Raw genomic sequence first — 19,022 nt, 5'->3', positions numbered from 1 at the left:
CTTTGAAACAATGTGTACTGTGAAAGGAACTATACAAATAAAACTGGTTTGATTTAACAGACATGGATTAAGGGTCACACAAGTCTGATTTTATGGAGTCTGTAAAACTGCCTGTATTAGAGAATTTGAAGTATGAATTCACCAGAGGGATCTCAGCAATACCCCTTGTCTCTGATGTGCAGATCAGCTATTACCATCTTCCCCCCGAGGACAGACGGGAAGCATGACTTCCGGGTTTGGAACAACCAGTTGATCCGGTACGCAGGCTACAAGCAGCCTGATGGATCAATTCTCGGAGATCCGGCTTCAGTGGAGCTTACAGAGGTGAGATGGGAAGTTACATTGCAATAGCTTTGATTGTCAGAGTCACAGGCATCAAAAAAGCACATACAAAAAGTACATAGAAAAATAAAGAGTCAAACTGATTGATAAAAAACATATTTTGTATCATCATAGGCATTCCTTGTTTTCACTGGGTTGATGTTTGTTTAATTGAACATTGTTAATTATGTTGTTTTGGGGCAATACAAAATCCAGCTTAAGCTGGTGTCTGTATTTTGGAACCTGGTAGCTGGTTTCTAGCTGACCTAAAGAAGTCTTTAGCAGGTCCAAGATGGTCATTAGCTTGTTGACCAACCATATTCCAGAAAAAAAACAAGCATCTGTAATGTTTGTTTTTGACTTGTAGATCTGTATTCAGCAAGGATGGAAAGCTCCAAAAAGCCGTTTTGATGTTTTGCCCCTTCTTCTCCAAGCCAATGGGAACGATCCAGAGCTTTTTGAGATTCCTGATGATCTCGTGCTTGAGGTTCCCATCATACATCCAAAGTAAGAACAACCAAACATATTGTAGAGTGTTTATTGGGGTTCAGACTGTTTGATGCTCATCAAGCTTGTGTAGAAACATAATTGAATCACACCAGTTCTTAAAACACTTTGCACCTCAAATGTTCATCCACCCAAAATCTGATAATAGTGTGCGTCATACCGAAGGGAAATCACATATTAGAGAGGCTGTAATGCGCAGAGCTTCAGGATGCATAGCAACAGAGAACTCAAGCTGAGATCTTGCCTCTTATGCACGTACATTCAGGAACGTGGGCTAATTTGGCATAAAACTTGCCCTTTTTCCAGATCCTGTCTCCAGTTTGCTTGTTTAATGCTGTCAGTTTGACACTGATGTGTCTCAGATGATCAGATACTTGTGTCCTGAGATACTCTGTGTGTCACAGGTCTAGATAAGAGTGAATCATCCATCATGCATCTATATCTTTTTTAATTAATCAGCGTTGAAAAGAATTTAGCATGAGTTACCATTCAATTACGCATCGATACGTACTAACTCAAAAGTCATGCAAAAGTTAAACTTCTCATCAAAGGGTAAAAGTGGAGAAATGCAGTTAAACTGAATGAAATTAAATAATATAAACAAAATCATTTTCAGCTACATGTTCTGGCAAGTGGGTAAAGTAAAACAGAACACTTTGCTCGTACACTGCCCACGTGCAAAAATAAACAGCTTTTTTAAGTGTAAATGAAAATGACCATGGTGCTCCCCTTATTCAAGAAATCAGTAAATGTAGTAAAGCATATTGCATACCACTCTGCGATAGGGCGTTTTTGAAGATTTTGAAGTAAACCTTGAATTCTGTGTTGAAGGATGGCTAAAACATACCTGTTTAATATACTCAATGTTTCTGTGTTTTAAAATGTGTGGGTGTTTTATATATACAGGTACATCTAAAAAAATTAGAATTTCGTGAAAAAGCTATTTTTTTCTTGTAAGTTATTTCAAAAAGGGAAACTTTCATATATTTTTATTTTCCTATATTTCATTACATGTAAAGTAAAACATTTCAAAAGTTATTTTGTTTTAATTTTGATGATTAGAGCTTACAGCTCATGAAAGTCAAAAATCAGTATCTCAAAATATTAGAATATTTACATTTGAGTTTCAATTAATGACCATCCCTACAGTATAAATTCTGGGTATCTCTTGTTCTTTGAAACCACAATAATGGAGAACACTGCTGACTCGGCAATGATCCAGAAGACGAACATTGACGCCCTCCACAAAGAGGCTAAGTCACAGAGGGTCATTACTGAAAGGGTTGGCTGTTCAAGTAGTGCTGTATCAAAGCATATTAAATGCAAAGTTGACTGGAAGGAAGAATTTGGATAGGAAAAGGTGCACAAGCAACAGGGATGACTGCAAGCTTGAGAATACTGTCAAGCAAAACTGATTCAAACACTTGGGAGAGCTTCACAAGGAGTGGACTGAAGCTGGAGTCAGTGCATCAAGAGTCACCACGCTCAGACGTCTTCAGGAAAAGGGCTACCAAGCCACTTCTGAACCAGAGACAACGTCAGAAGCATCTTACCTGGGCTGTGGAGAAAAAGAACTGGACTGTTGCTCAGTGGTCCAAAGTCCTCTTTTCAGATGAAAGTAAATTTTGCATTTCATTTGGAAATCAAGGTCCCAGAGTCTGGAGGAAGAGTGGAGAGGCACAGAATCCATGTTGCTTGAAGTCCAGTGTGAAGTTTCCACAGTCATTGATGATTTGGGCTGCCATGTCATCTGCTGGTGTTGATCCACTGTGTTTTCTGAAGTTTACAGTCAACCGCAGCCATCCACGAGGAGATTTTAGAGCATTTCATGCTTCCTTCTACTGACAAGCTTTATGGAGATGCTGATTTCATTTTCCAGCAGGACTTGGCACCTGCCCACACTGCCAAAGGTACCAAAAGCTGGTTCAATGACCATGGTGCTACTGTGCCTGATTGGCCAGCAAACTCGCCTGACCTGAATCTGTAGGGTATTGTCAAGAGGAAGATGAGAGACACCAGACCCAACAATGCAGATGACCTGAAGGCCGCTATCAAAGCAACCTGGGCTTCCATTATACCTGAGCAGTTCCAAAGGCTGATTGCCTCCATGCCACGCCGCATTGATGCAGTAATTCATGCAAAAGGAGGCCCAACCAAGTATTGAGTGCATAGAAATGAACATAGTTTTCATACATTTCTGTTTAAAATATCCTTTTTTTATTGATCTTATGTATTATTCTAATTTTCTGAGACACTGAATTTTGGCTTTTCATTATCTGTAAGCCATAATCATCAAACTTTCAAGAAATAAAGGCTTGAAATATTTCACTCTATGTGTAATGAATCGATATAATATATGGGCTTCACTTTCTGAAATGAGTGACAAAAAATATTTACCTTTTTCAGGATATTCAATTTTTTTTAGATGTATCTGTATATATATATATATATGACCAATTTTACCATTATGAAGTCAAACTGCACAAGTAAAACATTCTAATGAAAGGGCATCTCATGGCAATTCTTAACTGTTATAGATTTTGGCCAATGGTGACAAATTTGTGTGAATTTGGATGATCTCATTTATACGTTTTTGTACAATCTACTCAAGCTTCAGTTAGGGGTGGACCTTCATGCTTACTATTTTTCTAAAAATCATACATTTTCATTTCATACACATGAAATCATAAAATAGTCGTTTTCCCATGAGATCAGGTCGGAAATGTCCACAGCCTTGAAACACTAATAGAAAAACAACGATTATAAGATGGTTAGCATAACAAAACAACAATTTTCAGCATTTAACTTTTACCTGAATTGACATAATGACCATTATTGAAAGTTTACCTCAAACTGCTCAAAGAAATGACTAGCCAAATAAACGTACCAGGTTACGTATGTAACCCAGGTTCCCTGAAGGGAACGAGAGCTACGTCCGAAGACGCTATGGGAACGCCATCAGCGTAACCGGCACTCTGAATATTGTATACAACCAGTCTAATGAATGGGCGAGGCGTCACGGGCGGGGTGACGTCACGACCAGGTATATAAGCACGTGCGGCGGAGCCGGCATCAGCTTCTAGTCATGAAGCAAGCGCTGGCAGGGATGCCGGAAGTGTGGCTCGGGACGTAGCTCTCGTTCCCTTCAGGGAACCTGGGTTACATACGTAACCTGGTACGTTCCCTTCCAGGAACTTCGAGCTACGTCCGAAGACGCTATGGGAACGCAATACCAACGCCGCCAGACTGACAAGTCCCTGCCTGGTGTCAGGCTGAAAGGATGGATGAGCCTGGAGTGGCTCTGATGTCGAGGTTGTAAAACCTGGCGAATGTCAGGGGCGTGGACCACCCAGCAGCGTTGCAAATGTCTTGCATGGAGACACCTGCCCAGAAGGCCTTGGAGGCCGCCACACCTCGGGTCGAGTGCGCTCTGACTCCCAGCGGCGGGGGAAGGTCAGAGGTCTCGTACGCCAGATTGATGGCATCCACTATCCACCTAGTAAGAGTGGGCTTCGTAACAGGAAGACCCCTCTTAGGCGGACCAAAGCACTCGAGCAGCTGGTCCGTCTTTCTCCACAGCCATTCTGTGGATATATGCGTCCAGTGCTCGCACTGGACACACACAGTTGTGCTTTTCCTGGTCGGGCTCCCTGAAGGGAGGAGGACAGAAGGCCTGGAGTACGACCGGCTGTGGTACGACCGTCAGAACCTTCGGTATGTACCCCACACGGGGTAGAGGAAGACTTTCGCCGAACCGGGCGCAAAGTCAATATGCGAAGGGGCCACAGATAGGGCCTGGAGGTCACTCACCCTCCTCAGAGAGGTGATAGCCAGCAGAAAGACGGTCTTGATGGTGAGGAGTCTATCAGTTATCTCCCCGAGAGGCTCAAAGGGTGCTCTGCACAGAGCCTCTAGTACCACAGCCAGGTCCCACGTGGGGACACGGGGTCGTACAGGCGGCCTCAGCCTCAGCGCACCGCGGAGGAAACGTGTAACCAGGGGGTGTCTGCCCACTGACAGGCCACCGATAAGGGCGTGGTATGACAAATAACTGCCACGTAGACCTTAGTAGTGGAGTGGGTTAACCCTGCGGAGAATCAGGCCTGCAGGAACTCCAGAACTGCACAAACTAGGCAGTTGACTGGGTCAAGGTGGCGGTCTCCGCACTTCAACGTACAGTTTCCTCGTGGAGGGAGCTCTGGATTAAAGGAGGGTCTCGACAACCTAGTCGATAGACCGGAAGCTATGAGTTGCGCCTGCTCAGAGGCCAAACCCACAGCTTCCATAGCTCCGGGCGAGGGTGCACATAGGTGCCCCCGGCCTGTGAGAGGAGATCTCTCCTGATCAGTACCGGCCACGGAGTGCCGTCAAGGAGAGAAATCGGGTCCGAGAACCAAACTCGGCCTGGCCAGAACGGTGCTACTAACAGTAGACTGACCGCGTCCTGGCGCACTCTCGCCAGAACTCCCGGGAGCAGAGCGATCGGGGAGGGAAGGCGTACAGACGGGGCATGGGCCGCGTCTGTACCATAGTATCCAGTCCCAGAGGAGCTGGAGGAACTAAAGAAAACCAGAGGGGACATTACGCTGACTCTGGAGTCGCGAACAGGTCTACCCGTGCCTGGCCCAACCTTCGAAATCTGCTTCACCCCTCGAGGTGAAGCATCCATTCCCCGGGCCTCAGCCCCTGTCTCGACAGAACGTCTGCTCCTACATTGAGATGTAAGAGACCACTGCCGTGCTGTCGGTGCGGACCAGCACGTGGTGATCTCTCAGGTCCGGGAGGAAGTGCTTGAACGCACGGAACACAGCTAGGATCTCTAGCTGGTTGATATGCCACGTCAAGTGGCGACCACTCCACAGACCGCGGGCAGGGTGGCCACTCATGACCGCACCCCAACTGGTGAGGGAGACGTCCGTCGCTAAGGAAACACGGCGACCAGGAGCTCCCGGCACCAGGCCCTAGGACAAGAACCAAGGTTTCCTCCACGAGTCTAAGGCACGGTTTCTCCATACAATGGCGTGATCCTTGACAATGCGAAGCGAGTCTCCCCTCAGGGAGACCCCCTTGGGTCTTGAGCCACCACTGTAGGGGCCTCATGTACAGCAGGCCAGAGGGAATCACACTGGACGCAGCTGCCATGAACCCAAGCTGTCTCTGCTTAACAGTGAATGGCTGGCCTTCTCGCACTCTCTCGACTGCCGCGAGGATCGACTCGATCCGAGCAGGGGATAACCGCGCCTGCGTCGTGGTCGAATCCCACACCACGCCTAGATAAGTGGTTCTCTGAACTGGAGAAAGCACACTCTCCTTGGCGTTTAGTCTTAACCCCAAATCTTTCATGTGGGCGAGAACGACATCTCGATGCCGAACCGCCAACTGCTCTGTCTGAGCGAGAATCAACCAATCGTCGATATAATTTAGTATGCGGATGCCTCGCAGTCGCAACGGGACCAGGACCGCATCCACACACTTGGTGAAGGTGCGGGGTGAGAGTGCTAGGCCGAAGGGAAGAACCCGATATTGGTACGCTTTGCCCCCGAAAGCGAACCTCAGGAACTTCCTGTGAGAGGGAAGGATGGACACATGGAAATAGGCGTCTTTGAGGTCTATCGTGACAAACCAGTCCTCGGACCTGATTTGAGATACGATCTGCTTGACCGTCAGCATCCTGAACTTCAGCGATCTGACTGAGAGGTTCAAGAGACGCAAGTCCAGTATGGGCCTCAGCCCTCCGTCCCTCTTCGGAACAATGAAGTATCGGCTGTAGAAGCCGGTGTACACTTCGTGAGGTGGAACCAACTCTATGGCTTCCTTTTTCAGCAAAGTGTTGACTTCCTGTTCCAGGACCAGAGCCTGCTCGGGGCGGACCGTAGTCACGCAGACCCCGTTGAACCGCGGGGGCGGCCCATCGAACTGGATGGAATAGCCAGCCTCTACCGTGCGCAGGACCCAGAGAGACACGTTCGGCAGCCGTTGCCAGGCCGCCACACGATCTACTAAGGGAATCAGTCTCTCGAGACTGACCTCTGGTGTTAGAGAAGCGGCCAGACCGCTGTCTTGCTGGAGCGTACCGGCAGGGGACGCGTAGTCTGGCGGCTGGGGCGAGTCTCTCAGGCCCGCTGAGATCACAGGCGGTAGAACCTGAGAATAACGCTCGCTGGGACCTGCTGTGCCCTGGAACTGCAGGGTTGGCAGACAAATCCCCGGAGGGCACCGAGGGGAGACGGTCACCGTGAGCCGCGGTGTAAGCCGCTCCACCCCAGTAGGGGTCGTCCTCCGTAGTCCTGGGGCCCGCCCGTCAGGACATCTGAACGAACCAGAGAGACACATTCGGCAGCTCGCTGTCCAACGAGCTACTAAGGGAATCAGTCTCACGAGACTGACCTCTGGTGTCAGAAAAGCGGCCAGACCGCTGCCTCACTGCGGCGCACCGACAGGAGACGCGTAATCTGGCGGCTGAGGCGAGTTTCTCAGGCCCGCTGAAATCACAGGCGGAAGAACCTGAGAGCAACACTCGTTGGGACCTGCTGTGCCCTGGAACAGCAGGGTTGACAGACAAATCCCTGGAGAGCACCTGAGGGGAAACGGTCACCGTGTGCCGCGGTGTAAGCCGCTCCACCCCAGTAGGGGTCGCCCTCCGCGGTCCTGGGGCTCGCCCGTCAGGACCTGTTGCGCGAGGAGCTGGTATGCAGAGGAGGCTGCGCCCGCCCAGCAGCCACCTGAATTTCGAGAGCGCGCATACCATCTGCCCTCAAAGATTCCACCCGCGATCTCAACACCTCGGTGGAGATCGGGGAAAACTGAAGGCTCTTGTGGCTCCTCACACTGGGGCGAGAGAGGCGGCGAAACCTCGTCAACGCTCGTCACATCCCTTTTCCTCGGAGGACGCAGCGTCAAGCCCTCGTCTCGGGGGGAAGAGTACCGCTTCCGAACCGCGAGACGGGGCGCCAGATCTGGTGGATACGGGAGAAGATAGTTTCTTTTCCTTTCTCTTCTATATGCCCGCCAGCCAGATCAGCCTTTTCTCCTACGAGCCCCATGAGCGCAGCTGCCGCTCTGCCTCAGCAGAGCGGGACCGGCTTTATTTGTGTCTGTACAAAACACTGAAGCTTACAAAGCTCATCGATGCCTTCCTCATCCACCTCCTCGGAGGAAGACAGGCGGGGCGTCGCGCCCTCTCTCTGGGGGAAGAGAACCGCTTCCAAGCACAGAGAACGCGCGCTGGATCTGATGATCCATATGCGAGCCGCGCGAGCCCAGCCACCGCTCTGATTTTGCAAAGCGGGACCAACAGCGCGCTTGGCGAGCTCGCTATTACATTGGAGCGACGGAGGCGGCGAAACCTCGTCAACGCTCGTCTCATCAACCTCCTCGGAGGAAGAGAGATGAAGCGTCGAGCCCTCGTCTCTGGGGAAAGAGAACCGCTTCCGCACCGAGAGACGGGGCGCCAGATCTGGCGGATACGGGAGGAGATGCCCATCTGACTCTCGCCAGCCAGATCAGCCTGCGAGCCCCACGCGTGCAGCCGCCGCTCTGACTCGGCAGCAGCGGGGCCAGCACCGCGTGGGAGGCTCGCGAAGGCTCCCTTCTCGAAGAGAGCCTTCCGGGTGCGGAGTGTGCGCAGCGAGAGCCGCTCACAGTGCAGGCAATCGGCTCCCTCGAGAGCTGATGCCGCATGCTCCGCACCCAAACAGACCACGCACAGGTTGTGTGTGTGTCCACTCGTTATGTAACGAGGGCAGGGACTAACACACAACCTGAAACGCGATCTGGGATCGCCCCTAGTCTTTGCCTTGGCTTTAGGCATAATCTCTTGGGTTTCTAAGACAGACAACACCAAATAAGACTCACAAGACACAAATCAGACTGACAATACACAGAGCGCTTGCTGAATGACAAAAAGCTGATGCCGGCTCCGCCGCACGTGCTTATATACCTGGTCGTGACGTCACCCCGCCCGTGACGCCTCGCCCATTCATTAGACTGGTTGTATACAATATTCAGAGTGCCGGTTACGCTGATGGCGTTCCCATAGCGTCTTCGGACGTAGCTCGAAGTTCCTGGAAGGGAACATTATGTAAATAGAGGAGATGCATTTACATATTGTTTCTTTGGGGGGAAAATGCTGGTATTATGCTGCGACAATAATGGGCGCCATATTTAGTGCAGTAATTGTGTGAAAACTTCTGCATGGATCAGCCAGTCCACCAGAGTACTTGTGTTTTCAGCTTTAATAACAGACACAGGCAGATTTGGTCTCTTAGCACAACACCTGAGAAACCTGCAGGTGCCGGTTTAGAGATAATGACAGTTTTGGCGGTGCTCACTATGTGCGCATTTAGCTACAGAGAAATTATGATGGAAACTGTAAAAGCTTAATGGTGTACATCTGCATATGCCAAGATATTGTACTGACTACATTATGTTATGCAAATAACCTTCAAGAACCTTTCGCTGAAAAACAACTTTTCTCCCTGCGCTGGGTTCAAAATTGACCGTCCTTCTGTCTGTGTCTGTCTAGGTTCGAGTGGTGTAAGGAGCTGAATCTAAAGTGGTACGGCCTTCCTGCGGTGTCTAGCATGCTGTTAGAGATCGGGGGACTGGAGTTCACAGCCTGCCCCTTCAGCGGCTGGTACATGGGGACAGAGATCGGTGTCAGAGACTTCTGCGACAGCTCTCGATACAACATACTTGAGGTACCGTACCAGACAACCATAAATCACCCCTGTACCATTGAGAAGTTGTACTTGTTACACTGCATTACCACAGTTTGAACCCAGACTGCATTTCATTTGATCATTATAAATGTCATGCATATGCGTTAGACCAGTGGTCACCAAGTTCGGTCCTGGAGGGCCGGTGTCCTGCAGAGTTTAGCTCCAACCCTAATCAAACACACCTGAAGCAGCTAATCAAGGTCTTACTAGGTATACTTGAAACTTCCAGGCAGGTGTGTTGAGGCAAGTTGGAGCTAAACTCTGCAGGACACCGGCCCTCCAGGGTCAAGTTTGATGACCTCTGCATTAGACGTTGGACCCCAGCAGGAAATTAGGAATGACACGTTTGTGTTTGATGAGCCGTTACAATGGATTAAGTTGATTATACGGTATATTACGCATTGTTTATTCTGTTTTGAATTGCTCTCTTTAATTTATGCAGATTTTAATTCATAAACATGCTGTTTTTAATCATCATTATGTTACTCATTCAGTATTACAATCTCTCCTTCACGTTCCCTTTATACTACAAAATAAATTCACTAACAGTTTTAACTTCTAAAAGAAAATAATAGCCCAACTGGCCTATAGAATCAGCTTGCTCTACCACATATAAATAAATATATATCCTCAAATATATTCTAATAATCTATAAGATCATTCACTCACCTTCATGTTATTACAAACCCATCAGATTTTATTTATCTGCAAATATAATGTAAAAACATTGAAATATCAGCTTTCAGAAGGTTTTACGGCATATTCATGTCGTGTGTCCAATATTTTGACTATAGAATGTATTTTTAGAGAGTCTTATGGTGGCTCCAGATCTTCCTGATCTATAGAGGCAGATCACGAGTGACAGTTCTATTAACCTTGGTTCGGATCCTGAGAGAATACAGTATGAATAGTCTATCTGTACAGGATGATTAATTCCCTTCATTTCAGGAAGTAGCTACAATGATGGGGCTGGACACAAGGAAGACTTCATCCCTGTGGAAGGACCAGGCACTGGTGGAAATCAACATCGCAGTCCTTTATAGTTTCCAGGTGGGGTGAGCACACATGGATGGGTGAATTTAATAATAATAATAATAATAATAATAATAAAAAAGTCCAAATCTTAAGATGCAGCCTATTTTAAGAAAATATGGCTTTATTTGAATCAAATTTAAGTCTGATACTTGATACAAAAAAAAAACAATTAATTAATTAAATGAATATAAATAATCAAATAAACACACACACATATATAATACTGTAATAAATAAAATAAACAAATAAAATCATAATCAGTATAAATTACAGGCAGTGCAATAAATACAACCACAATATAATTTATTTTTAATTTTTTATAATAATTAGATGTGGAGATGTGCTAATAATTTATATATATATAATAGGCTTTATACAAAATTAAATTTCTAATTCATTTTTTTCTTTTGATTTTGTTGTCAAACGCAACCCAGACATGTTTTTGACAAGTTTTGTGAGGTTCACCCACATGTAATCTTACACTAGTCTTATTTTCAGTCACGTTTATTTATTTTTGCCAGTATCTCAATTTTTCAGTTCATCTCTTTACACAGCTTCTAGAGCCTAAAAGCAAATCCCTGCATTCACGTTCATGCAGAATTCATAAAGACTCATGCATCGAACAAAGCATAAACTGGCTTTCACAAATCAAAAGCCTGAATCCCTAATGTTCTATTTATTAGAGTTAAGCACCTAGGACATTTAACTGAAAGCTCCTGTGACTGAGGAAACATTTTTATTGATATTTATTGCACACCCCTGCAGTTTGTTTACCCACAAGACCTTATTTCTTGCTAAAGGACTTTTATGGAACCGTTTCAACACTGATAAACTAATTAGATGTTAGCAAGTAGCTGTGCTCAGTTTTCTTATCTTTCATAATTGCGGATGGACTCAAAACAATGGCAGATAACAATTAAATCTACTTGGAAAACTAGATGTGCTGCAATACAAGCCAATCTGCGGATTTAATTGCAGGTTGTATTGACTTACGCCAACATGCTGCATTACATCACAAGATAAAATGCATTGGAAAATAAGAAAGCACACAATTGTTGCTGTTTTTATGCTGGGAAAACACTGGATTTGTGTCAGATTAAAAAACACGCACACAATTTTGGGATTGGGATATATTATGGACATTTTCTTTGTCAAGCATCAACATTTTATTGATTCTATTCTTAATGATTCTATTAGAGAACATATAATAATTGTAAATTATATTACCTTTAACGACAACATATTTGTCAAAACAACTACTTTAGAATATTAAGTAAACCCAAAAACTATAATCAACAAGAAAATATGTAACTTGTTTTAAAAATCAGTTTTTACAGTATAGCTTTACCAGCTTCATCAGAAAGACCATACTGGTTAGCTTCACAAGCTGAATTTAATCTTAAATTCAAGTCTCACTCTTTCCAATTTTTCCTTTGTAGATGTCAAAGGTTACCATAGTAGACCATCACTCAGCCACCGAATCCTTCATGAAGCACATGGAGAATGAGTACAGAGTGAGGGGAGGCTGCCCGGGAGACTGGGTTTGGATAGTGCCGCCCATGTCTGGCAGCATTACACCTGTTTTCCACCAGGAAATGCTCAACTATCGCCTCACACCTTCTTTTGAGTACCAGGTATGTCTTTTGTCTAGTTTACATTGAAGTAATATCAGAATTTTGATTTTCACTAATGAGTACAATCATATATGGACCACAAAACTAATCTTAAATGTCAATTTTTTTAAATTTAGATTTATACATCATCTGAAAGCTGAATCAATTCCATTGATGTATGGTTTGGTACACAACTATTTGAAAATCTGGAATCTTGAGGATGCAAATAAATCAGAATATTGAGAAAATCCCCTTTAAAGTTGTCCAAATGAAGTTCTTGGCAATACATATTACTAAACAAAAAGGAAATTGTGATATATTTACAGTAAGAAATTTAGCGACCTGAGACTAATTTTGTGCTCCAGGGTCACATATATAGTTTTTGAGCCTAATTTACTATCCATGTTTCTGAGGCAGCTTTTTGTTAATTTGCAAATAGTGAAAACCTCTTTTTGCAAACTTGTAATGCTGAAGTGACCACAAAACTATTTTAATTCTTAAGCCAGACTTAAAATGCATGTAATTGCTTTAGGTAAGGTAAATAAGGTGGCATCTATTATAAAGAAAGAAGCACAAACACATTTCAAGCAAATCATTTCACAAAAGTAAACTAGTTTGGTTTAAAATGGTAAAATAGTAAATATACAATTCAATTTCTGGGTTTTAGGACTCTTTGCAGAACTCTGTTACAATCACTTGATCACAATCAGCCTGTAGTTCTCATTACTAAAATATGCTCTGCTACTTTCTCTCACTCTCTCTTTCGTTCACTGTCCAGGCTGACCCGTGGAACAGTCACGTGTGGAAAGGGGTGAATGGGACGCCCACAAAGAAAAGAGCAATTGGATTCAAGAAACTTGCCAAGTGAGTGGGTGAAGAGCTCGAGACCTTCTGCTGTTTGTTTTTGTCTCAAGCACAAAATGTACATTGAGTTTAACCTTGTATGGTGCTTTTGAAGGCTGGCCGTCTGCAGCGCTCAACATAACCCGTAGCCCGGGAACTTCAGCAGGCGGTTGTGTTAATGGCTGTTTAAGAGTGCTTTCCACCATATTTTCCTCGTTATTATGCTGAGAAGCATGAGTCTAACTCACTGAATCACACTCAGGTGTAATCAGATTTCTTTCAGTGTCCCTTCATCGTTCAGCCTCTGAGCTATTACAGTAATTGCCCGCAGGATAGCTACGTTTATGTGATTGTGGTCTCGGAAATGAGGGGAAAGTGTCTGTCAGTGTGTTGAACTCTTGCTGAGAGGTGGTGGAAGAGATCATTTTCAGGAACGCTGTTGCACATTGTCATAATCGATGAGATTTTAGTCAAGTCAAGTTGCCTTTATTTATATAGTGCTTTGTGCAATACAGATTTTTTCAGAGCAGCTTCACAGTAATAAACAGCAAAATAACAGAATCAGTTATGCATACTTCAAGAACAAATTCTTATTCTGCTGTAAATCATCTCTAAAAAGACAAATGTTCATGGTACCCGTGAGTCCTTAAAAAGTCTTAAAATGTCTTAAATTCATTTAGATCAAATTAAAGGTCATAAAAAGACTTAAATATCTTGCATGTTACAAGAAAAGTCTTAATTATCATTTTTAAATGCCCTAAAGCAATAGCTGTGATGCAACTTAATGGAATTAAGTTAACTTCAGAAGGCTGTGATTTAGATAAATGCGAGCACTACATATTTTTTAAGTAAAAATTTGGCACTGTTAAATTATAACATTGTTTATGGTTATTATATTGTAATATGTTGTAGATGACTGTAAGAGTGCATATTTTATCTGTCTGAATGAGCAGCTGGAAGTGACTGCATTTCAAAATAAGAGTCCCTGTATATTCCAGGCTTGTTTATAATTAAAAGTCCCACATTATGTTTACTTTCCCCTTGTTATTATGGGCATTTAGACACACAATAATCTGTATTCGGGCCTTTAATTCAATGTAAATTCTTGTGACTTCTCTGTGGGCTGCCCATCACAGGAACAAAAGATTTAGCATATTCAGTATATAGGTTTTATTAGTATCGGCACAATAATCTGTAATCTGTCTTTCCACACATCATTATATCAGCGAAATCTAATATCACTCGTCGTATATATTGATATATTGGTACAGGAACCAACATCAGTACATACAGTGCCCTCCAAAAGCATTGGAACAGTAAAGACAAAATTGCTCTGTTGGCTGTGGAGTCAAGACATTTACAAATATGATTAAAAGATGAATATGAGACAAAACTACAGAATGTCACATTTTATTATTGGGTGATTCAGCACTTTTAGAGTTTTCAAGTATTTGAACAGTTGCCTCACAGGTCTTTCTAAGTGATCAGCTGTGTCCTGTTGCATTAATTCTTCAGATATTAAAAGCAGGGAATGTGTCGTATCAGTTATATCCTTTACTTCTGTATTCTTAATCCTGCAATCGATGATGACACACACAAATGAGGGAGCTGACTTTGAGAGAAAAGCAAGCAATTTGGATGCTAAAAGAAAAGAGGAAGTCAATTAGAGCTATAGCAAAAATAAAGGGAATGGAGAAATCAAGAGTTTGGAAACCACCAGCGACACCAGCAACCAACAACTACCCGATCGGCTGAGAAAACAACAGTAGTTGATGACAGACAAATCCTAAAAGCTGTGAAGATGAACCCTAAAAGATGTGTCTGTAAAATCACCAACAACTTCCAGAAAGCTGGGGTGATGCTCTGACAATCTACTGTCCTCAGGAGACTTTGACACAGAATTACAGATGCTACACAGCAAGAAGCAAACCTCTGACCAGCACCAAAAATAGAAAGGCAAGATTAGAGTTTGCAAAAAAGCACAAAGGTGAGCCAGAAGAGTTTTGGAACTGTGTTCATGGACCGATGAGACAAAGATAAACCTTTATCTAAGTGATGGGAAAGCAAAAATGTGGAGAAAAAAAGGGAACTGCAAATGATCCCAAGCATACAGCCTCATCTGTAAAGCATGGTGGAGGGGGTGTCATGGCATGGGTATGCATGACTGCCTCTGCAACAGGCCGTCTCATCTTTACTGATGACTTAATGTATGATGACAGTAGCAGAATGAATTTGGAAGGGTACAAAACCTTCTTGACTACAAATATTCAAGAAAATGCCACCAGATTCATTGGGAAGTGCTTCATATTGCATCGGGACAATGACCCAAAACACCCTGCCAGTTCAGTCAAGGAGTTTATAAGGGCAAAGAAATGGAAAGTCTTCGATTGCTCAAGTCAATCTCCAGATTTAAATCCGATTGAACATGAATTTCACCAGCTGGAGAGGAGAGTAAAGGCAGAAACTCCCCAAAACAAGCAACAATTGGAATTGGCTGCATTAAAGGCTGGGAAAAGTATTTCAAAGGATGAGACCAAGAGTCTGGTGATGTCTATGGGTCACATATTTGGTAAATTATGTATGTGTTGAAATGGCTAATAATAAAATGTGACATTCTGTAGTTGTGTCTCATATTCATCTTTTAATCATATTTGTAAATGTCTTGACTCCACAGCCAACAGAGCAATTTTGTCTTTACTGTTCCAATACTTATGGAGGGGACTGTACGTATATGTATATATTGAATAAAACATTTCTTGAATTTTTAAACTTGCAGTTGTTACCCTGTTTTCCAGGTGTTTCATAAAGTATCATATATTCTAAGATGCATAATGTTTTTTGAGCTTGTAACAGTTTGTTCTGAATAAAAAAGATCGTTAAAAGCCTTCAATTTGATTTTAAAAACTCTACCGATACCCTGTAGTGTCATTATTCAGCTCAAGGCAGTTCAGTGTTGATTCGGCTCAATTCAATAACTGTAAAGTTCATCAGTTTAGTCCAGCAATTCTTCTTGCAACTGACATGTTTGTGTGCAACTTGCAGGGCTGTGAAATTCTCCGCCAAACTCATGGGACAAGCCATGGCCAAGAGAGTCAAAGCCACCATCTTGTTCGCCACAGAAACTGGGAAATCGCAGGACTATGCAAAAACGCTCTGTGAGATTTTCAAGCATGCGTTTGATGCCAAGGTAAGCCCGTTGTTCTTGAACCGCACATAATAGATTGACATCTGTGCGTGATTCTTAAAACCCTTCCCATCTCCTATTCATCCCCAAAGAATGCCTGCCTTCAGTGGATTTGCACGTAAACACTGATGTAAGCAAAATGACAAAGAATATTGACGTAAGACACATGTATCCCCTTAGTTTCACAACCAAAATCTCCCTTTCAATTCAAGACTGCAGATTGCAGTGAGAAAGCTATTTTCACACCAAGGCGTGCTATGCGACAGCTTACACAGATGCATCTTTTGCCACAATTTATTTTCCTCCAATACCATCAAATGCCAAGAATCAGCTCAACCAGTAATTGAGCTGTAGGTTAAGATAAGATCCCGTTACACTCAAAGCTATGTGACGTATAAAAGTTTTGAGTTGATCACGTATTTTGCCTTGGGATAGCAGTTAAATGCAAAGTTATTTTTATAATCTAGCAGAATAATCAATCTCGTTCATGTGCGCTTGTTATTACGTGATTTACATACAGAAGACGCAGATTTACCGCTTCTCTCTCTCTCCTCATGTCCTGAAGGCGGTTGCCCTGCCACACGCACTGATGCGTCTTTTCTGTTAATTATATCATGGCGCATTAGCTGTTCGTTAGGCGCCGTACGAGCTGTTCATTACCTCTACACCCCTTTTGGCGATACGTTAAGATCAAGAGATAACGTGCCTCCCATTTTTGATGCACATTGTGTGGTTTTTCACACTCGAAAACATTGCCTGAAATCTCTCCAAACGCTGATCTATTATCCAAACTTTTGCTCCTGGCCTACAAATGAGACAGAAAAACCAATCACATTAAAATGGCTATGTCTAGTGGATGCAGCGTTATATATGTTTTCACAAACAGTACAAATAACTAGATTACATGCTTGCTGGTGCAAAAGTGGCCATTGGGATCTTTGGGTGTTTTAGGTGGTTGCGTATTGGCCCAAGTCAAGAAAGTCCATCCACAAGTGATAGACAAGGCTTGGGTCCCTACTTCAGTTGTCATTGCTGTAGAGTGGAAAAGGGGAGAAAGAAAAACAGGAGAGAAGTTACTGGCCCATAAAAGATGAAGGGCTATGCAAGGGCTGTATAGGACATGATTAGACAGCAAAAGATGAACAATCTTCCCTGCTCCTCAAATACACAAAACATTAGCCTTTATAGGAAAGGAAAAAAAGGAAAGGACGTGAGGTGTGGCCAAGTATGGTGACCTATACTCGGAATTTGTGCTCTGCATTTAACCCATCCAAGTGCACACACACAGCAGTGAGTAGTGAACAAACACACACACTAACACTTTGCGGACGTGAGCAGCGCAGCGTGACAAAATACCGTAGAACTCATTATAATCACTAATAATGACAGTAATAAGGTGCTGTCTACACTGGATCCTGACAGTAAACTGCTGCCACGTTCTATTTATGACTTATTGACACAAATTTCAAATGATTTTCAACGATCCCTTTGTCATCTCCAGTGTCACGACAACTGTCGCATCCGGTCTAGACACGGTGTAAGCCTTCTTAAGTACTGCAGACGTTTCCCTCATTTGTTTTTTATCTGCCATCTCTATCTTTCTGACATCGATCGGCTCGGCTAATGTCCGTCATGTGCACTGGGCGCTCTCTCTCCCCAGCATCATGAGTAGACACGTCCCTTACTGCTGATTGGCTACAAGTTTGTTTTGATACTCGGCCCAGACTCAGTTTTTCTTAAGCGTTTTTGAAAAAATACATACCCCACCTTTAATAAATAAAACTCTGTAGTAAGTCAAGCAACCAGTTCTTTATTTACCCTTTCATTGCAAAAAAGTGTGTGGTGGAGCTATGAGGTTTTGCTGACAGTTGTAGGATCCAATGGAGTTACAAGATTCAGTCACAAGCTCTTTTTAATACTTTTCATTGGGTAAATATTTGCAAAACCTACACCCAAAACATCTGAGTGACCAACAGAATTGATTTATGATATCATGATATAAATGACAGTATATTTAATAATCACATTGCCCCAAAAATCCCATACTATAATGTGAAAAAATACTGAAATTTAATAATGTTCCAGTCACATTCCCTGACTCGCCCCACTGTCTCCTCTGTCTTATGTCTAAATAAAAAAAATGGATCATAATAATAAAACAACAATCTAATAAACAACAACAATAGGACTAATACAACTATTTAGATGGATGATGTTGGTACTGAGGTTATAATATCACGTACATGTAGCAGCACAAGCGAGTTGTGATATGTATTATGCTGTATTATTTGATCCTGCAGGTGATGTCCATGGATGAATATGACACCGTCGACTTGGAGCACGAGACACTTGTGTTAGTGGTGACAAGTACGTTCGGCAATGGGGACCCTCCTGAAAACGGAGAGGTGAGTTATTAAAGTAGAAGTTTGCTTTCAATGAGCACATCAATCATTTTGTTTTGCTTTGAATCAAATTGTCAACACTTCACAACACAACAGAATGTTCTCATCATGATGATAAAGGACTTCACACATATACTGTACAATGGAGAACCTGCATTATGCTGGCAGGTCCTGGTTGAATTTGTGATTGAGAAGATGCGTGGGAAGGGCCAGTAACTTCTCTCCTGTTTTTTTTCCACTCTACAGAAATTTGGTGTGGCACTGATGGAGATGAGACATCCCACCACCAGCGTAGAGGACAGAAAGTGAGTGTGCGCACGAGTGGAGACGCAAGCGAGTGATTTTCTTCTCGTCCTCCCACCCATCTGCTTTCCCATAATTAATTTTTTTCAGTGTT

General features: G+C 43.5%; 1 protein-coding gene across 3 annotated transcripts in view; it reads left to right on the top strand.

Moving 5' to 3' along the window:
- The window catches only part of LOC306871120 (nitric oxide synthase 1-like), a gene marked incomplete at both ends in the record, with an annotated part of 52,996 nt that overhangs the window by 19,910 nt on the left and 14,064 nt on the right, over positions 1 to 19,022 (top strand). For all 3 annotated transcript variants that reach the window (XM_079418829.1, XM_079418828.1, XM_079418827.1), the window contains 9 exons: positions 183 to 324; positions 689 to 828; positions 9,353 to 9,527; positions 10,497 to 10,598; positions 12,023 to 12,217; positions 12,975 to 13,060; positions 16,082 to 16,226; positions 18,524 to 18,628; positions 18,872 to 18,930. In XM_079418829.1, the coding sequence (XP_079274955.1) occupies positions 183 to 324; positions 689 to 828; positions 9,353 to 9,527; positions 10,497 to 10,598; positions 12,023 to 12,217; positions 12,975 to 13,060; positions 16,082 to 16,226; positions 18,524 to 18,628; positions 18,872 to 18,930 (1,149 nt within the window). The remainder of the gene's footprint in view (positions 1 to 182; positions 325 to 688; positions 829 to 9,352; positions 9,528 to 10,496; positions 10,599 to 12,022; positions 12,218 to 12,974; positions 13,061 to 16,081; positions 16,227 to 18,523; positions 18,629 to 18,871; positions 18,931 to 19,022) is intronic.

This window comes from Barbus barbus (genome assembly GCF_936440315.1).
Source record: "Barbus barbus genome assembly, chromosome: 6".
NCBI classification, from domain to species: Eukaryota; Metazoa; Chordata; class Actinopteri; order Cypriniformes; family Cyprinidae; genus Barbus; species Barbus barbus.
Note: the sequence above shows the minus strand (reverse complement) of the source record. Positions and strands in the feature narration are given on the sequence as shown.